Genomic DNA, 17,042 nt, shown 5'->3' with positions numbered 1-17,042 from the left:
TCAGTGAAATGCATTAAGTCACAGTCTACAGCAGGTCCTGAAACCGTCTCAGTGAAATGCATTAAGTCACAGTCTACAGCAGGTCCTGAAACCGTCTCAGTGAAATGCATTAAGTTAGTCTACAGTGGGTCCTGAAGCCGTCTCAGTGAAATGCATTAAATCAGTCTACAGCGGGTCCTGAAACCGTCTCAGTGAAATGCATTAAGTCACAGTCTACAGCAGGTCCTGAAACCGTCTCAGTGAAATGCATTAAGTTAGTCTACAGTGGGTCCTGAAACCGTCTCAGTGAAATGCATTAAGTCACAGTCTACAGCAGGTCCTGAAACCGTCTCAGTGAAATGCATTAAGTCAGTCTACAGCAGGTCCTGAAACCGTCTCAGTGAAATGCATTAAGTCACAGTCTACAGCGGGTCCTGAAACCGTCTCAGTGAAATGCATTAAGTCACAGTCTACAGCGGGTCCTGAAACCGTCTCAGTGAAATGCATTAAGTCACAGTCTACAGCGGGTCCTGAAACCGTCTCAGTGAAATGCATTAAGTCAGTCTACAGCGGGTCCTGAAACCGTCTCAGTGAAATGCATTAAGTCACAGTCTACAGCAGGTCCTGAAACCGTCTCAGTGAAATGCATTAAGTCACAGTCTACAGCAGGTCCTGAAACCGTCTCAGTGAAATGCATTAAGTCACAGTCTACAGCGGGTCCTGAAACTGTCTCAGTGAAATGCATTAAGTCAGTCTACAGCGGGTCCTGAAACCGTCTCAGTGAAATGCATTAAGTCACAGTCTACAGCAGGTCCTGAAGCCATCTCAGTGAAATGCATTAAGTCACAGTCTACAGCAGGTCCTGAAACCGTCTCAGTGAAATGCATTAAGTCAGTCTACAGCAGGTCCTGAAACCGTCTCAGTGAAATGCATTAAGTCACAGTCTACAGCAGGTCCTGAAACCGTCTCAGTGAAATGCATTAAGTCACAGTCTACAGTGGGTCCTGAAACCGTCTCAGTGAAATGCATTAAGTCAGTCTACAGCAGGTCCTGAAACCGTCTCAGTGAAATGCATTAAGTCAGTCTACAGCGGGTCCTGAAACCGTCTCAGTGAAATGCATTAAGTCACAGTCTACAGCAGGTCCTGAAACCGTCTCAGTGAAATGCATTAAGTCACAGTCTACAGCGGGTCCTGAAACCGTCTCAGTGAAATGCATTAAGTCACAGTCTACAGCAGGTCCTGAGACCGTCTCAGTGAAATGCATTAAGTCAGTCTACAGCAGGTCCTGAAGCCGTCTCAGTGAAATGCATTAAGTCAGTCTACAGCAGGTCCTGAAGCCGTCTCAGTGAAATACATTAAGTCAGTCTACAGCAGGTCCTGAAGCCGTCTCAGCACCTTGTTTTATCAAGGAACAGATAAAGCCAGATAAAGCCATGTTTATATTTTACTGTGGTTTTAAGAAGAGCATATCTGTATGAATTGTGGATGTCTTGTAGCCTAACTTTGTAGCCTAGCTTTGTAGCCTAGCTTTGTAGCCTAGCTTTGTAGCCTAACTTTGTAGCCTAACTTTGTAGCCTAGCTTTGTAGCCTAACTTTGTAGCCTAACTTTGTAGCCTAACTTTGTAGCCTAGCTTTGTAGCCTAGCTTTGTAGCCTAACTTTGTAGCCTAACTTTGTAGCCTAACTTTGTAGCCTAGCTTTGAAGCCTAGCTTTGTAGCCTAGCTTTGTAGCCTAGCTTTGTAGCCTAACTTTGGCAGATGGAAGAGCTCTGAACCATGGGCAGCTATGTGGCAGCCATTTTGGATCTCTGTGTACTGAAAACCTGTTTTTGTTTTCTCTGTCCTCGGTTACTGTCCTCGGTTACTAATGTCTGGGAGCTAACAGGGGTCTGTTGTTCTCTCTGTTCTCTGTCTTTCAGGGCTTAATTGTGCTCTGTTGTTAGACAGTGAGTGTTCTCTTTAGGACTCGACAGCCGAGTCTCTCTCCTTTGTCTCTCTCTGTGTGTGTCCTGTCTGCTCTTCTCTGCTTTGCTGCACCCTTTTTGTTCTCCTTGTCGTCATTTTGGGAAAACCTGTTTTCGTTTTCTCTGTCCTCGGTTACTTTATGTGGTTGAAAATGCATCGCTGTATTGCTGTTTTCCACTCGCCTGACAGTCTTGGGAATTCTGTGGGATGTCTTTGATCGACTTGTCTAAATGATGTTGTTTCTAGTGATTTCCTTTTCTTCAGTTCTTCCAACATTTTAAATGTGTGTCTTCGTCTAGTTGGCTCTCAAATACACTCCTGTATTATCTACTCCTGTATTTGAGAATGGGTTAGCATCTGTGTTTTACTGTGTGTGTGTGTGTGTGTGTGATCGGTCTTGCATACCTACGTGTGTGTGTGTGGACACGTTTGTTATGTATGAAGTGTGTATTAGTGTAGCCTACATATCCATCTTTCTGACCCCTGACCCCTGCCTCCAGGTGTGGGCTACCCGTTGTGTCGTCCTGTGAGCGAGGCGGAGCGTCCGTTTGGGGAGGAGCTACTCCACAGCGTGGTCAAGAGCATCCAGAGGAACGACGTCTCTCGACCAATGGGACAGCTCCTACAACTGCTGGGGCAGAGCCTGGGGGTCAAGAGGCAAAGGTCAGGGGTTACACATTGATGACGCCATTGTCCATGGGGCATGTTCAGGAGGATGTAACACTACTGAAACATTCAGATAGAAATGCGTCATGTAGAACAGACATGATTGTCTGCCAGGATAAAGAATCATCAGCTCTATTCGTCCTATTTCTATCTCTCTGCAACATTCAGATAGAAATGTTTCATGTAGAACATGTAGAACTGAATTGTCAGCCAGGATAAAGAATCATCAGCTCTATTCGTCCTATTTCTATCTCTCTGCAACATTCAGAGCGCATCACTAAATGCCACTCGGCCATCGCTCATCCATATATTTATATGTACAGTTGAAGTAGGAAGTTTACATACACTTAGGTTGGAGTCATTAAAACTCGTTTTTCAAACACTCCACAAATTTCTTGTTAACAAACTATAGTTTTGGCAAGTCTGTTAGGACATCTACTTTGTGCATGACACAAGTCATTTTCCCAACAATTGTTTACAGACAGATTATTTCACTGTATCAGAATTCCAGTGGGTCAGAAGTTTACATTCACTAAGTTGACTGTGCCTTTAAACAGCTTGGACAGTATAGCCAAAATATAGTCAAGAAAATTATGTCATGGCTTTAGGAGCTTCTGATTGGCTAATTGACATCATTTGAGTCCATTGGAGGTGTACCTGTGGATGTATTTCAAAGCCTACCTTTAAGCTCTGCCTCTTTGATTGACATCATGGGAAAATCAAAAGAAATCAGCCAAGACCTCAACAAAAATTCTAGACCTCCACAAGTCCGGTTCATCCTTTGGAGCAATTTCTAAACGCCTGAAGGTACCACGTTCATCTGTACAAATAATAGTACGCAAGTATAAACACCATGGGACCACGCAGCCGTCATACCGCTCAGGAAGGAGACGCGTTCTGTCTCCTAGAGATGAACGTACTTTGGTGCGAAAAGTGCAAATCAATCCCAGAATAACAGCAAAGGACCTTGTGAAGATGCTGGAAGAAACAGGTACAAAAGTATCTATTTCCACAATCGAACGAGTCCTATATCAACATAACCTGAAAGGCCGCTCAGCAAGGAAGAAGTCCCTGCTCCAAAACCGCCATAAAGAAGTCAGACTACGGTTTGCAACTGCACATGGGGACAAAGATCGTACTTTTTGGACAAATGTCCTCTGTTCTGATGAAACAAAAATAGAACTGTTTGGCCACAATGACCATCGTTATGTTTGGAGGAAAAAGGGGGAGGCTTGCAAGCCGAAGAACACCATCCCAAGCACCGGGGTGACAGCATCATGTTGTGGGGGGGCTTTGTTGCAGGAGGGACTGGTGCACTTCACAAAATAGATGGCATCATGAGGTAGGGAAATTATGTGGATATACTGAAGCAACATCTCAAGACATCAGTCAGGAAGTTAAAGCTTGGTCGCAAATGGGTCTTCCAAATGGACAATGACCCCAAGCATACCTCCAAAGTTGTGACAAAATGGCTTAAGGACAACAATGTCAAGATATTGGAGTGGCCATCACATATAATTTGTGGGCAGAACTGAAAAAGCGTGTGCGAGCAAGGAGGCCTGGGTCAAAATTCACCCAACTTATTGTGGGAAGCTTGTGGAAGGCTACCCGAAACGTTTGACCCAAGTTAAACAGTTTAAAGGCAATGCTACCAAATACTAATTGAGTATATGCAAACTTCTGACCCACTGGGAATGTGATGAAAGAAATTAAAGCTGAAATAAATCATTCTCTCTACTATTATTCTGACATTTCACATTCTTAAAATAAAGTGGTGGTGGACCTAAAACAGGGAATTTTTACTAGGATTAAATGTCAGGAATTGTGAAAAACTGAGTTTAAATGTATTTGGCTAAGGTGTATGTTTATTTTTTATTTATTTTACCTTTATTTAACTAGGCAAGTCAGTTAAGAACAAATTCTTATTTTCAATGACAGCCTCGGAACAGTGGGGTTAACTGCCTGTTCAGGGGCAGAACAACAAATTTGTACCTTGTCAGCTCAGGGGTTTGAACTTGCAACCTTGCGGTTACTAGTCCAACGCTCTAACCACTAGGCTACCCTGTAAACCTCCGACTTCAACTGTACATATTCTCATTCACCCCTTTTAGATTTGTGTGTATTAGGTAGTTGTTGGAAAACTGTTCGATTTTACTGCACTGTCGGAACTAGAAGAACAAGCATTTCGCTACACTCAATAACATCTGCTAACCAAGTGTATGTGACCAATAAAATGTGATTTGATTTGAGTCAGTTGGTGTAAATATAGCAAGGTTGAGAAAAAGGTTACGGTCAACATTAAGTATCATTAGCCCCTTTGATGTCAAAAGACAGACAGTTGTTCATGCTATCTACTGTAGCTAGTCTGCTAAATGTCCTCTGTAAAATCTAACGTCCCTGTGCCCTTCCCTCTGCAGGAGTCTGTACAGAGACATCCTCTTCCTGTGTCTGGTGGCTCTGGGAAAGGACAACATTGACATTGGTAAGTCTGTGTTCATTGTGCTAGTAGTTTCAGAAGTACTGTAGTGTACTCACAGCCAACTACTCTTCTGGTGCAACAAGGCACAGAAACGTCATCTAGAAGTCAACCCATACACGTCCTCTAGAAGTCAACCCATACACGTCATCTAGAAGTCAACCCATACACGTCACCTAGAAGTCAACCCATACACGTCATCTAGAAGTCAACCCATACACGTCATCTAGAAGTCAACCCACACACGTCATCTAGAAGTCAACCCATACACGTCCTCTAGAAGTCAACCCATACACGTCCTCTAGAAGTCAACCCATACACGTCCTCTAGAAGTCAACCCATACACGTCCTCTAGAAGTCAACCCATACACGTCATCTAGAAGTCAACCCATACACATCATCTAGAAGTCAACCCATACACGTCATCTAGAAGTCAACCCATACACGTCCTCTAGAAGTCAACCCATAAACATCATCTAGAAGTCAACCCATAAACATCATCTAGAAGTCAACCCATACACGTCATCTAGAAGTCAACCCATACACATCCTCTAGAAGTCAACCCATAAACATAATCTAGAAGTCAACCCATACACGTCCTCTAGAAGTCAACCCATACACGTCATCTAGAAGTCAACCCATACACGAAGTCCCCATCTCTAGAAGTCAACCCATACACGTCCTCTAGAAGTCAACCCATACACGTCATCTAGAAGTCAACCCATACACGTCATCTAGAAGTCAACCCATACACGTCATCTAGAAGTCAACCCATACACGTCCTCTAGAAGTCAACCCATACACGTCGTCCTCTAGAAGTCAACCCATACACGTCATCTAGAAGTCAACCCATACACGTCATCTAGAAGTCAACCCATACTCGTCCTCAACCCATAGAAGTCAACCCATACATCTAGAAGTCAACCCATACACATCATCTAGAAGTCAACCCATACACGTCCTCTAGAAGTCAACCCATACACATCATCTAGAAGTCAACCCATACACGTCCTCTAGAAGTCAACCCATAAACATCATCTAGAAGTCAACCCATAAACATCATCTAGAAGTCAACCCATACACGTCATCAAGAAGTCAACCCATACACATCATCTAGAAGTCAACCCATAAACATCATCTAGAAGTCAACCCATACACGTCATCTAGAAGTCAACCCATACACGTCATCTAGAAGTCAACCCATACACGTCCTCTAGAAGTCAACCCATACACGTCCTCTAGAAGTCAACCCATACACGTCATCTAGAAGTCAACCCATACACGTCATCTAGAAGTCAACCCATACACGTCATCTAGAAGTCAACCCATACACGTCCTCTAGAAGTCAACCCATACACGTCCTCTAGAAGTCAACCCATACACGTCATCTAGAAGTCAACCCATACACGTCATCTAGAAGTCAACCCATACACGTCATCTAGAAGTCAACCCATACACGTCCTCTAGAAGTCAACCCATACTCGTCATCTAGAAGTCAACCCATACACGTCCTCTAGAAGTCAACACATACACGTCCTCTAGAAGTCAACCCATACACGTCCTCTAGAAGTCAACACATACACGTCATCTAGAAGTCAACCCATACTCGTCATCTAGAAGTCAACCCATACACGTCCTCTAGAAGTCAACCCATACACGTCCTCTAGAAGTCAACCCATACACGTCATCTAGAAGTCAACCCATACACGTCCTCTAGAAGTCAACCCATACACTGTTGAATGCTCCTGCAGTGGTCTGCGGCGTTTTCCTCGGTGTTGAACATCGTTGTGTTATAACTCGTCTCACTCTTTCTCCTCCCTCCAGACGCTTTTGACCGTGAATACAAGATGGCGTACGACCACCTCAGCCCCAATCTGGTGAAGCTGACGCACAACTGCGACCGTCCGCCCAGCGCTGGGGTCATGGAGTGTCGCAAGACCTTCGGAGAGCCCTACCTCTGACCCCTGACCCCTTTACCCCTGACGTTTCACCTCCGACAGACACTCACCCGGCCAGTCACCTCCGTCACTCGGCCATTCACCTCCTCCACCCGGCCAGTCACCTCCATCACTCGGCCAGTCACCTCCTCCACCTGGCCAGCCAGTCCCCTCCGTCACTCGGCCAGTCCCCTCCTCCACCCGGCCAGTCACCTCCTCCACCCGGCCAGCCAGTCCCCTCCGTCACTCGGCCAGTCCCCTCCTCCACCCGGCCAGTCACCTCCTCCACCCGGCCAGCCAGTCACCTCCATCACTCGGCCAGTCACCTCCTCCACCCGGCCAGCCAGTCACCTCCGTCACTAGGCCAGTCACCTCCGTCACTAGGCCAGTCACCTCCGTCACCCGGCCAGTCCCCTCCTCCACCCGGCCAGTCAGTCCCCTCCGTCACTCGGCCAGTCCCCTCCGTCACTCGGCCAGTCCCCTCCGTCACCCGGCCAGTCACCTCCGTCACTCGGCATAGCACAGCCGTGGGTAGCCCACATGGGTAGGGTTGAAGAGATCTTTTGTGTCCATGAAAAGCGCATGTATAAAAATCCATGTATTACAACGTTGGCTCTCCCAAAGAGGACTGAGGAGCTTTAAAGACGAGCTCAGGAATCCACTTTAGAAAGACGTACAGAATGCGTGACGATGAGCTTGTTGACACTGTGATGTTTTGGGTCATATCCGTCACCTGTGAGAGATGTGACGAGGCTGACCAGAGACTAACAGAGCTGACCAGAGACTAACGGAGCTGACCAGAGACTAACGGGGCTGACCGACCAGGGGGTTATTATGTAGTCTGACCAGTCTCACAAAAGGGATGTTTTAAAAAAAAATGTTTATCCCATCTCATCACCTGGTCGTGAATGGTTCTGGACGTACCCCTCTGGATGGATGGAGATCATACTCATTAACGTAACAACGGTTTCACACACAATGACGTCTTCTATTTCGGGGTACTTAAGTTTTAAGAAATCTTGTACAAATTGTTACATAAAATACAAAATGTACTTTATATACGACAGTAGTAGTAGGGACCTTTTATAAAAAATAAAAATAAACATTTGTATTATATAGTCATATATAGAGACTAATATTAGCAATATTTTACTTAACTTGAATTCTATTTATACAAAGTAAGACTTTTATTTATTTTAGTCTGTTTTATTTGTTTAGCTGGATGTACTGGCTTCGTGTCTGGATGAAACATCTATTCCTCTCCTCCTGTGGTTGATGGATGTACTGGCTTTGTGTCAGGGTGAAACATCTATTCCTCTCCTCCTGTGGTTGATGGATGTACTGGATTCATGTCAGGGTGAAACATCTATTCCTCTCCTCCTGTGGTTGATGGATGTACTGGCTTTGTGTCAGGGTGAAACATCTATTCCTCTCCTCCTGTGGTTGATGGATGTACTGGCTTTGTGTCAGGGTGAAACATCTATTCCTCTCCTCCTGTGGTTGATGGATGTACTGGATTCATGTCAGGGTGAAACATCTATTCCTCTCCTCCTGTGGTTGATGGATGTACTGGCTTCATGTCTGGATGAAACATCTATTCCTCTCCTCCTGTGGTTGATGGATGTACTGGCTTTGTGTCAGGGTGAAACATCTATTCCTCTCCTCCTGTGGTTGATGGATGTACTGGCTTTGTGTCAGGGTGAAACATCTATTCCTCTCCTCCTGTGGTTGATTGATGTACTGGCTTCATGTCTGGATGAAACATCTATTCCTCTCCTCCTGTGGTTGATGGATGTACTGGCTTTGTGTCAGGGTGAAACATCTATTCCTCTCCTCCTGTGGTTGATGGATGTACTGGCTTTGTGTCAGGGTGAAACATCTATCCCTCTCCTCCTGTGGTTGATGGATGTTAGAATGTTCTAGTAGTATTTACAGTGAGTAGTGTAACTGTATCTGCTACTGTATCACACTGATGTCCATCTTAAACTGAACTAAGCTGGTTTGAAGTCTGGTTTGAAGTATTGTATCAGTGAGGGCATTCAAAGATTCACTCAAAACAACTAAAGTCGCTTTAAAACTGCCAAAATATTGCATTTAAATACTTAATTTCCACCGCACTTTTACAACCGATGTTGTTGTTGGCAAGACGTAAAGCCTGAGTATGGATTGATTCGTTTGATCAACAAAATATAAATATCTATTACAGAAATACCCATACTGAGTCGAATACTTTGACGTTTACAAAACTGATTGATCACTGTTTCTGTTTTTAAAGTAATGTGCAACTGTAAAACAGACTTTGACATCTTTGGCACAACATGCTGCATGAATCGCCTCCTCAGATATCAGTATTAATATCATTAAAGTTGAAGTACCTTTTAAAGAACCTTCAAGTTAAAGTGAAGTACATTTTTAAAGTACCTTCAAGTTAAAGTTGGAGTAACTTTTAAAGTACCTTCAAGTTAAAGTTGGAGTACCTTTTAAAGTACCTTCAAGTTAAAGTTGGAGTACCTTTTAAAGTACCTTCAAGTTAAAGTTGGAGTACCTTTTTAAAGTACCTTCAAGTTAGTGAAGTACATTTTAAAGTACCTTCAAGTTAAAGTGAAGTACATTTTAAAGTACCTTCAAGTTAAAGTGAAGTACATTTTAAAGTACCTTCAAGTTAAAGTTGGAGTACCTTTTAAAGTACCTTCAAGTTAAAGTTGGAGTACCTTTTAAAGTACCTTCAAGTTAAAGTTGGAGTACCTTTTAAAGTACCTTCAAGTTAAAGTGAAGTACATTTTAAAGTACCTTCAAGTTAAAGTTGGAGTACCTTTTTAAAGTACCTTCAAGTTAAAGTGAAGTACATTTTAAAGTACCTTCAAGTTAAAGTTGGAGTACCTTTTAAAGTACCTTCAAGTTAAAGTTGGAGTACCTTTTAAAGTACCTTCAAGTTAAAGTGAAGTACATTTTAAAGTACCTTCAAGTTAAAGTGAAGTACATTTTAAAGTACCTTCAAGTTAAAGTTGGAGTACCTTTTAAAGTACCTTCAAGTTAAAGTTGGAGTAACTTTGAGGACCTCTGTGTACTGTTAAGAACATGTAGTTACCCTTTTGATATATGGAGAGAATTTTGCTACACGACAGTAGGTTTTGTGTTTCAAGTCCTTTCATATTCACCTATACGTGTGGGCCTCTCTTCAGGTGTTATAAACTGTGAATAGTGGGTTATGACAGGGAATTTACAAGGAACGTATGGGTTGTTCAAAAGTTTTGAGGTAACTGTCTGTTCCCCTTCAAAAACCTTTTATTTTATTTTAATTTATGTGTTTTAGAACCAAAAAATTAATCATCCAAAACAGTACAATGGTAGTGTGTATATACTGAACAAAAATATAAACGCAACATGTAAAGTGTTGGTCCCATGTTTTCATGAGCTGAAATAAAAGATCCCAGAAATGTTCCACACGCACAAAAAAGCTTATTTCTCTCAAATAAAATTTTGCGCATAAATTTGTTTACATCCAAATTTGTTTATCCTTTGCCAAGATAATCCAAATCAAGAAGCTGATTAAACAGCATGATCATTACACAAGTGCACCTTGTGCCGGGGAGAATTAACGGCCACTCTAAAATGCGCAGTTTTGTCACACAACAGAATGCCACAGATGTCTCAAGTTTTGAGGGAGCGTGCAATTTGCATGCTGACTTCAGGAATGTCCAACAGAGCTGTTTCCAGAGAATTGAATGTTCATTTCTCTACCGTAAGCCGCCTCCAACGTTATTTCAGAGAATTTAGCAGTACATCCAACCGGCCTCGCAACCACAGACCACATGTAACCACGTCAGCCCAGAACCTCCACATCCGGCTTCTTCACCTGCGGGATCGTCTGAAGGAAGAGGAGAGGGTTGCTGAGGAGTATTTCTGTCTGTCATTTTAACTTTGGTGGGGAAAAAATAATTCTGATTGGCTGAACCTGGCTCCCCAGTGGGTGGACTTGGCTTCCAAGTGGGTGGGCCTGGCTCCCCAGTGGGTGGACTGGGTTCCAAGTGGGTGGGCCTGGCTCCCCAGTGGATGGACTGGGTTCCAAGTGGGTGGGCCTGGCTCCCCAGTGGGTGGACTGGGTTCCAAGTGGGTGGGCCTGGCTCCCCAGTGGGTGGACTTGGCTTCCAAGTGGGTGGGCCTGGCTCCCCAGTGGATGGACTGGGTTCCAAGTGGGTGGGCCTGGCTCCCCAGTGGGTGGACTGGGTTCCAAGTGGGTGGGCCTGGCTCCCCAGTGGGTGGACTGGGTTCCAAGTGGGTGGGCCTGTGCCCTCCCAGGCCCCCCTATGACTTTATTTTAATTGACTGATTCCCTTCTATACACTGTAACTCAGTCAAATCTTTGAAAGTGTTGCATGTTGCGTTTATATTTTAGGTCAGTCTAGTTCTGTTAGGAGATATACAGTGCCTTGCGAAAGTATTCGGCCCCCTTGGACTTTGCGACCTTTTGCCACATTTCAGGCTTCAAACATAAAGATATAAAACTGTATTTTTTTGTGAAGAATCAACAACAAGTGGGACACAATCATGAAGTGGAACGACATTTATTGGATATTTCAAACTTTTTTAACAAATCAAAAACTGAAAAATTGGGCGTGCAAAATTATTCAGCCCCTTTACTTTCAGTGCAGCAAACTCTCTCCAGAAGTTCAGTGAGGATCTCTGAATGATCCAATGTTGACCTAAATGACTAATGATGATAAATACAATCCACCTGTGTGTAATCAAGTCTCCGTATAAATGCACCTGCACTGTGATAATCCTAGAGGTCCGTTAAAAGCGCAGAGAGCATCATGAAGAACAAGGAACACACCAGGCAGGTCCGAGATACTGTTGTGAAGAAGTTTAGAGCCGGATTTGGATACAAAAAGATTTCCCAAGCTTTAAACATCCCAAGGAGCACTGTGCAAGTGATAATATTGAAATGGAAGGAGTATCAGACCACTGCAAATCTACCAAGACCTGGCCGACCCTCTAAACTTTCAGCTCATACAAGGAGAAGACTGATCAGAGATGCAGCCAAGAGGCCCATGATCACTCTGGATGAACTGCAGAGATCTACAGCTGAGGTGGGAGACTCTGTCCATAGGACAACAATCAGTCGTATATTGCACAAATCTGGCCTTTATGGAAGAGTGGCAAGAAGAAAGCCATTTCTTAAAGATATCCATAAAAAGTGTCGTTTAGTTTGCCACAAGCCACCTGGGAGACACACCAAAATTGAACTTTTTGGCAACAATGCAAAACATTATGTTTGGCGTAAAAGCAACACAGCTCATCACCCTGAACACACCATCCCCACTGTCAAACATGGTGGTGGCAGCATCATGGTTTGGGCCTGCTTTTCTTCAGCAGGGGAAGATGGTTAAAATTGATGGGAAGATGGATGGAGCCAAATACAGGACCATTCTGGAAGAAAACCTGATGGCGTCTGCAAAAGACCTGAGACTGGGACGGAGATTTGTCTTCCAACAAGACAATGATCCAAAACATAAAGCAAAATCTACAATGGAATGGTTCAAAAATAAACATATCCAGGTGTTAGAATGGCCAAGTCAAAGTCCAGACCTGAATCCAATCGAGAATCTGTGGAAAGAACTGAAAACTGCTGTTCACAAATGCTCTCCATCTAACCTCACTGAGCTCGAGCTGTTTTGCAAGGAAGGAATGGGAAAAAATTTCAGTCTCTCGATGTGCAAAACTGATAGAGACATACCCCAAGCGACTTACAGCTGTAATCGCAGCAAAAGGTGGCGCTACAAAGTATTAACTTAAGGGGGCTGAATAATTTTGCACGCCCAATTTTTCCGTTTTTGATTTGTTAAAAAAGTTTGAAATATCCAATAAATGTCGTTCCACTTCATGATTGTGTCCCACTTGTTGTTGATTCTTCACAAAAAAATACAGTTTTATATCTTTATGTTTGAAGCCTGAAATGTGGCAAAAGGTCGCAAAGTTCAAGGGGGCCGAATAATTTCGCAAGGCACTGTAAGTCTAGAGTTGGGGGTCAGTAAGAATGATTCATACCATTGATGTGTAGGTGAGTTGGGGTTCATTCCATTTCAATTCCAGTCAATTCTCTTCAATGCTTTTCAATTTGGAATTTGGTTTACTTTCTAAATTGACCAATTTGAAATGGAATTGAGCCCGTACCCTGACTGAGTCACTCCAGTCACAAGATGTATTTCCCAAACCGGAAGCCAGTTCTGTTCTGGTTTCTAACCCACGTTAAGGACGTCAGGCCCGACACAACGCACCAACGTTCAATAACTCGCCACATCCTCAAACGTTTTAGATATGATCCTATGTTCATCTATATACTGTATACAATACACGTGTTCTGTGTTTCTTCCATACAAGGTACTATAAGGGGTAACACCCTACGTCTGGGTTCATTGTTCAGCAGCACAAATGAATGTTCAGTTGGCACATCACATGCAGTCAAAACCTTTTGGGTGGGGGTGAAAAGAAGTGGTTGAAGTATCAGGGCCTCGGTACAGTGGCTATGATGTCATAGCTGTTTATCCCCTGGCCTGTTATACTGATGATACCAAGTATCAGGACCTCGGTACAGTGGCTATGATGTCATAGCTGTTTATCCCCTGGCCTGTTATACTGATGATACCAAGTATCAGGACCTCGGTACAGTGGCTATGATGTCATAGCTGTTTATCCCCTGGCCTGTTATACTGATGAAACCAAGTATCAGGACCTCGGTACAGTGGCTATGATGTCATAGCTGTTTATCCCCTGGCCTGTTATACTGATGATACCAAGTATCAGGACCTCCTGTTATACTGGATACAGTGGCTATGATGTCATAGCTGCTGTTTATCCCCCTGGCCTGTTATACTGATGATACCAAGTTCAGCCTCTGGCGATGTATTGTCTTCAGTTCATTTTACATCATGTCTGGTGACTTTATGTGTGGGCGGGGGGGGTGTGCACCTGAACATAGATTATAATGCTTTCAGTTGTCTTGAGTGGACAACAACCGTTGAGTCCACTTGACCAGGTGAACACTTGAAAATCCTCCCAGGTTTAAAGTCAACTCAGAATGAAATCATTGAAGTACCTTTATGACGTCATAATGCCACCCCCCTTTCAACAGATACATTAAACGCCTCTCCTGGCCGACTGCAATGTAGACGGAAACGTCACCAGTCGTCTTACCCTAAAGTGAGGCACACCGGTGACCTCCAATTACGATGTAACAACAGACTGATGTCATTGGCTGGAAGAGGACCTTTTTGTCAAGAAGGGTCCAATGAGAGCTGGCCACTTCAATGATTTGCCAGCGGAGAGCACCGATCGTAGAATAGCGCTACTATGCAAACATGAAACGGACGTTGCTATTTTGAAAGCTAAAGATTGTTTACCAACCACAACTAAGTGGTTATTAAGAGAGACCTGGACTGTCCAACAAACAAAAAAAATATCACTCATGATATCAGCAGTGTGAACAGCTTTTAAATCGTTTAGTTGTCAATCTCTGCAGATGAAGGGCTCTAATTCAATCCGCGAGGCGGAAGTGTTCCTGATTGAGCAGAGACTGCATTGACGGTAAACGGTGCTCCATGGGAAATGACCTTTACATTCCCATCACAGAATCTGTCACGCTTCAGCTGTACAGACTGAATAGAGCTCTAGAAGGTTATTAGTCGTTCTAGAAGGAAATGTATAAACAAAAATGTTTCATTGTATTTATCAATGTATAATATTTGATCTGCTCTTTGTAGAGAAGACATTTTGTAAAAATGTTCCTTGTGTTGTTTTACAGCTCTGTACGATGGGTCTGTGGATCTGATGATGAGATTAATCATGTACTGTTGGACTGGATCTTTAGAGTTGTCTCAGACTGGAAATAAAATCAGTTATAACGTGGCCAATCGTGTGTGTTTCTACACTGGGATTAAATCAGTTATAACGTGGCCAATCGTGTGTGTTTCTACACTGGGATTAAATCACTTATAACGTGGCCAATCGTGTGTGTTTCTACACTGGGATTAAATCACTTATAACGTGGCTACAATTAAATCGTGTTATAACATGTGTTTGTTTCTACACTGGGATTATTAAATCACACTTATTATAACGTAACGCCAATCATGTGTTTTCTACACTGGGATTAAGTCACTTATAACGTGGCCAATCGTGTGTGTTTCTACACTGGGATTAAATCACTTATAACGTGGCCAATCGTGTGTGTTTCTACACAGGGATTAAATCACTTATAACGTGGCCAATCGTGTGTGTTTCTACACTGGGATTAAATCACTTATAACGTGGCCAATCGTGTGTGTTTCTACACTGGGATTAAGTCACTTATAACGTGGCCAATCGTGTGTGTTTCTACACTGGGATTAAATCACGTCTGGGATTTATGCTTAAAACGACGTCCACAGCCTTGACAGCGAACGCCATCTTTGTGAACACCAGGCAAAAGGACGTTTGAGAGACATACTGTCAACAACACACTTTGTTGCATATATTTTTCTGATAATACACCTTTTGATTGAATCCTGGCTTGAATTTCAAATGACCTCAGAACATTTGTTTTCACACAACATAATTAACCAATCAACACTTTTGAATATTATTTTTTTTTAAAAAGGATTTAATTGCAGCATGGATTGTAAGTACAACATATGGATAGTTTACTATACATCAATACATTCTCTTTGCATCCTTCTGACCCACACAAGTGTATTGCATACATACGTAACACATGACACACTACAATGCTGACAGTTAATGACCTAATGGTTACATATGGGGGTCGTGTAACTGAACTACATTTCTATTACTATTCTAGACACTGAATCACTGATTCATTCACGTGAAGAACTCCAAAGCTGCTGTACCTCTCTGCACCTGATAAACCGGGGTTTTTGTTTTTTTAACTCTTAAAAGAAATGACTGTATTGACATTTATACACGGGATGAACACTAAAATGGATGTGTGTGTGGTGTGGTTGGACAACGTCTACGATTACTGAGTCTCTCTTCAGGATGTTGTGGACAGACAACCTCTACTGCTGCACGTCAGTTCTGGTGAAGGAGACCAGCCATAGTCCAACCATGGAGGTGTCCACTGATTCAACAACACCTGGCTCAACACAGACAACACAATCCCCTCTGTGAACAGCAACACTAGGAGACCTCTAACCCCTCTGTACCGTGAATGTTAGTGACCGACAACGATACAGTTTGGCGGTTATTATTTAAATGACTTCCTGACACGCCTCTTTTTTTCCCCCTCCCTCCTCATTGTAGTATGATGTACTACAATACCCATAATGCTCTGTACAGTACAACATATTCAGTTTCATCTTTAGTTTAAAAAAAAAAAAGAAGACGTTCCTGAAGCTAACATAATGGTTGGGTGGACTGGGTTCCAAGTGGGTGGGCCTGGCTCCCAGTGGGTGGACTGGGTTCCAAGTGGGTGGGCCTGGCTCCCCAGTGGGTGGACAGGGTTCCAAGTGGGTGGGCCTGGCTCCCCAGTGGGTGGACAGGGTTCCAAGTGGGTGGGCCTGGCTCCCCAGTGGGTGGACAGGGTTCCAAGTGGGTGGGCCTGGCTCCCCAGTGGGTGGACAGGGTTCCAAGTGGGTGGGCCTGACTGCCCAGTGGGTGGACAGGGTTCCAAGTGGGTGGGCCTGGCTCCCCAGTGGGTGGACTGGGTTCCAAGTGGGTGGGCCTGGCTCCCCAGTGGGTGGACTGGGTTCCAAGTGGGTGGGCCTGGCTCCCCAGTGGGTGGGCCTGGCTCCCCAGTGGGTGGACTGGGTTCCAAGTGGGTGGGCCTGGCTCCCCAGTGGGTGGACAGGGTTCCAAGTGGGTGGGCCTGGGCCTGGCTCCCCAGTGGGTGGACAGGGTTCCAAGTGGGTGGGCCTGGCTCCCCAGTGGGTGGACTGGGTTCCAAGTGGGTGGGCCTGGCTGCCCAGTGGGTGGACAGGGTTCCAAGTGGGTGGGCCTGGCTCCCCAGTGGGTGGACTGGGTTC

At 44.1% G+C, this 17,042-nt stretch overlaps 1 protein-coding gene across 1 annotated transcript in view; it reads left to right on the top strand.

Moving 5' to 3' along the window:
* LOC112237185 (C-myc promoter-binding protein) overlaps positions 1–8,159 on the top strand; it is a 133,216-nt gene extending 125,057 nt beyond the window's left edge. The window contains 3 exon segments of the mRNA XM_042318030.1: positions 2,445–2,607; positions 5,028–5,092; positions 6,911–8,159. Coding sequence (XP_042173964.1) covers positions 2,445–2,607; positions 5,028–5,092; positions 6,911–7,047 — 365 coding nt within the window. The 3' untranslated portion in view covers positions 7,048–8,159.
* The last annotated feature ends 8,883 nt before the right edge of the window (positions 8,160–17,042 follow it).

The sequence above is a fragment of the Oncorhynchus tshawytscha genome, unplaced genomic scaffold, assembly GCF_018296145.1.
Source record: "Oncorhynchus tshawytscha isolate Ot180627B unplaced genomic scaffold, Otsh_v2.0 Un_contig_4866_pilon_pilon, whole genome shotgun sequence".
NCBI lineage: Eukaryota > Metazoa > Chordata > Actinopteri > Salmoniformes > Salmonidae > Oncorhynchus > Oncorhynchus tshawytscha.
The sequence above is the reverse complement of the archived record's forward strand: the minus strand, read 5'-3'. Positions and strand labels throughout refer to the sequence as shown.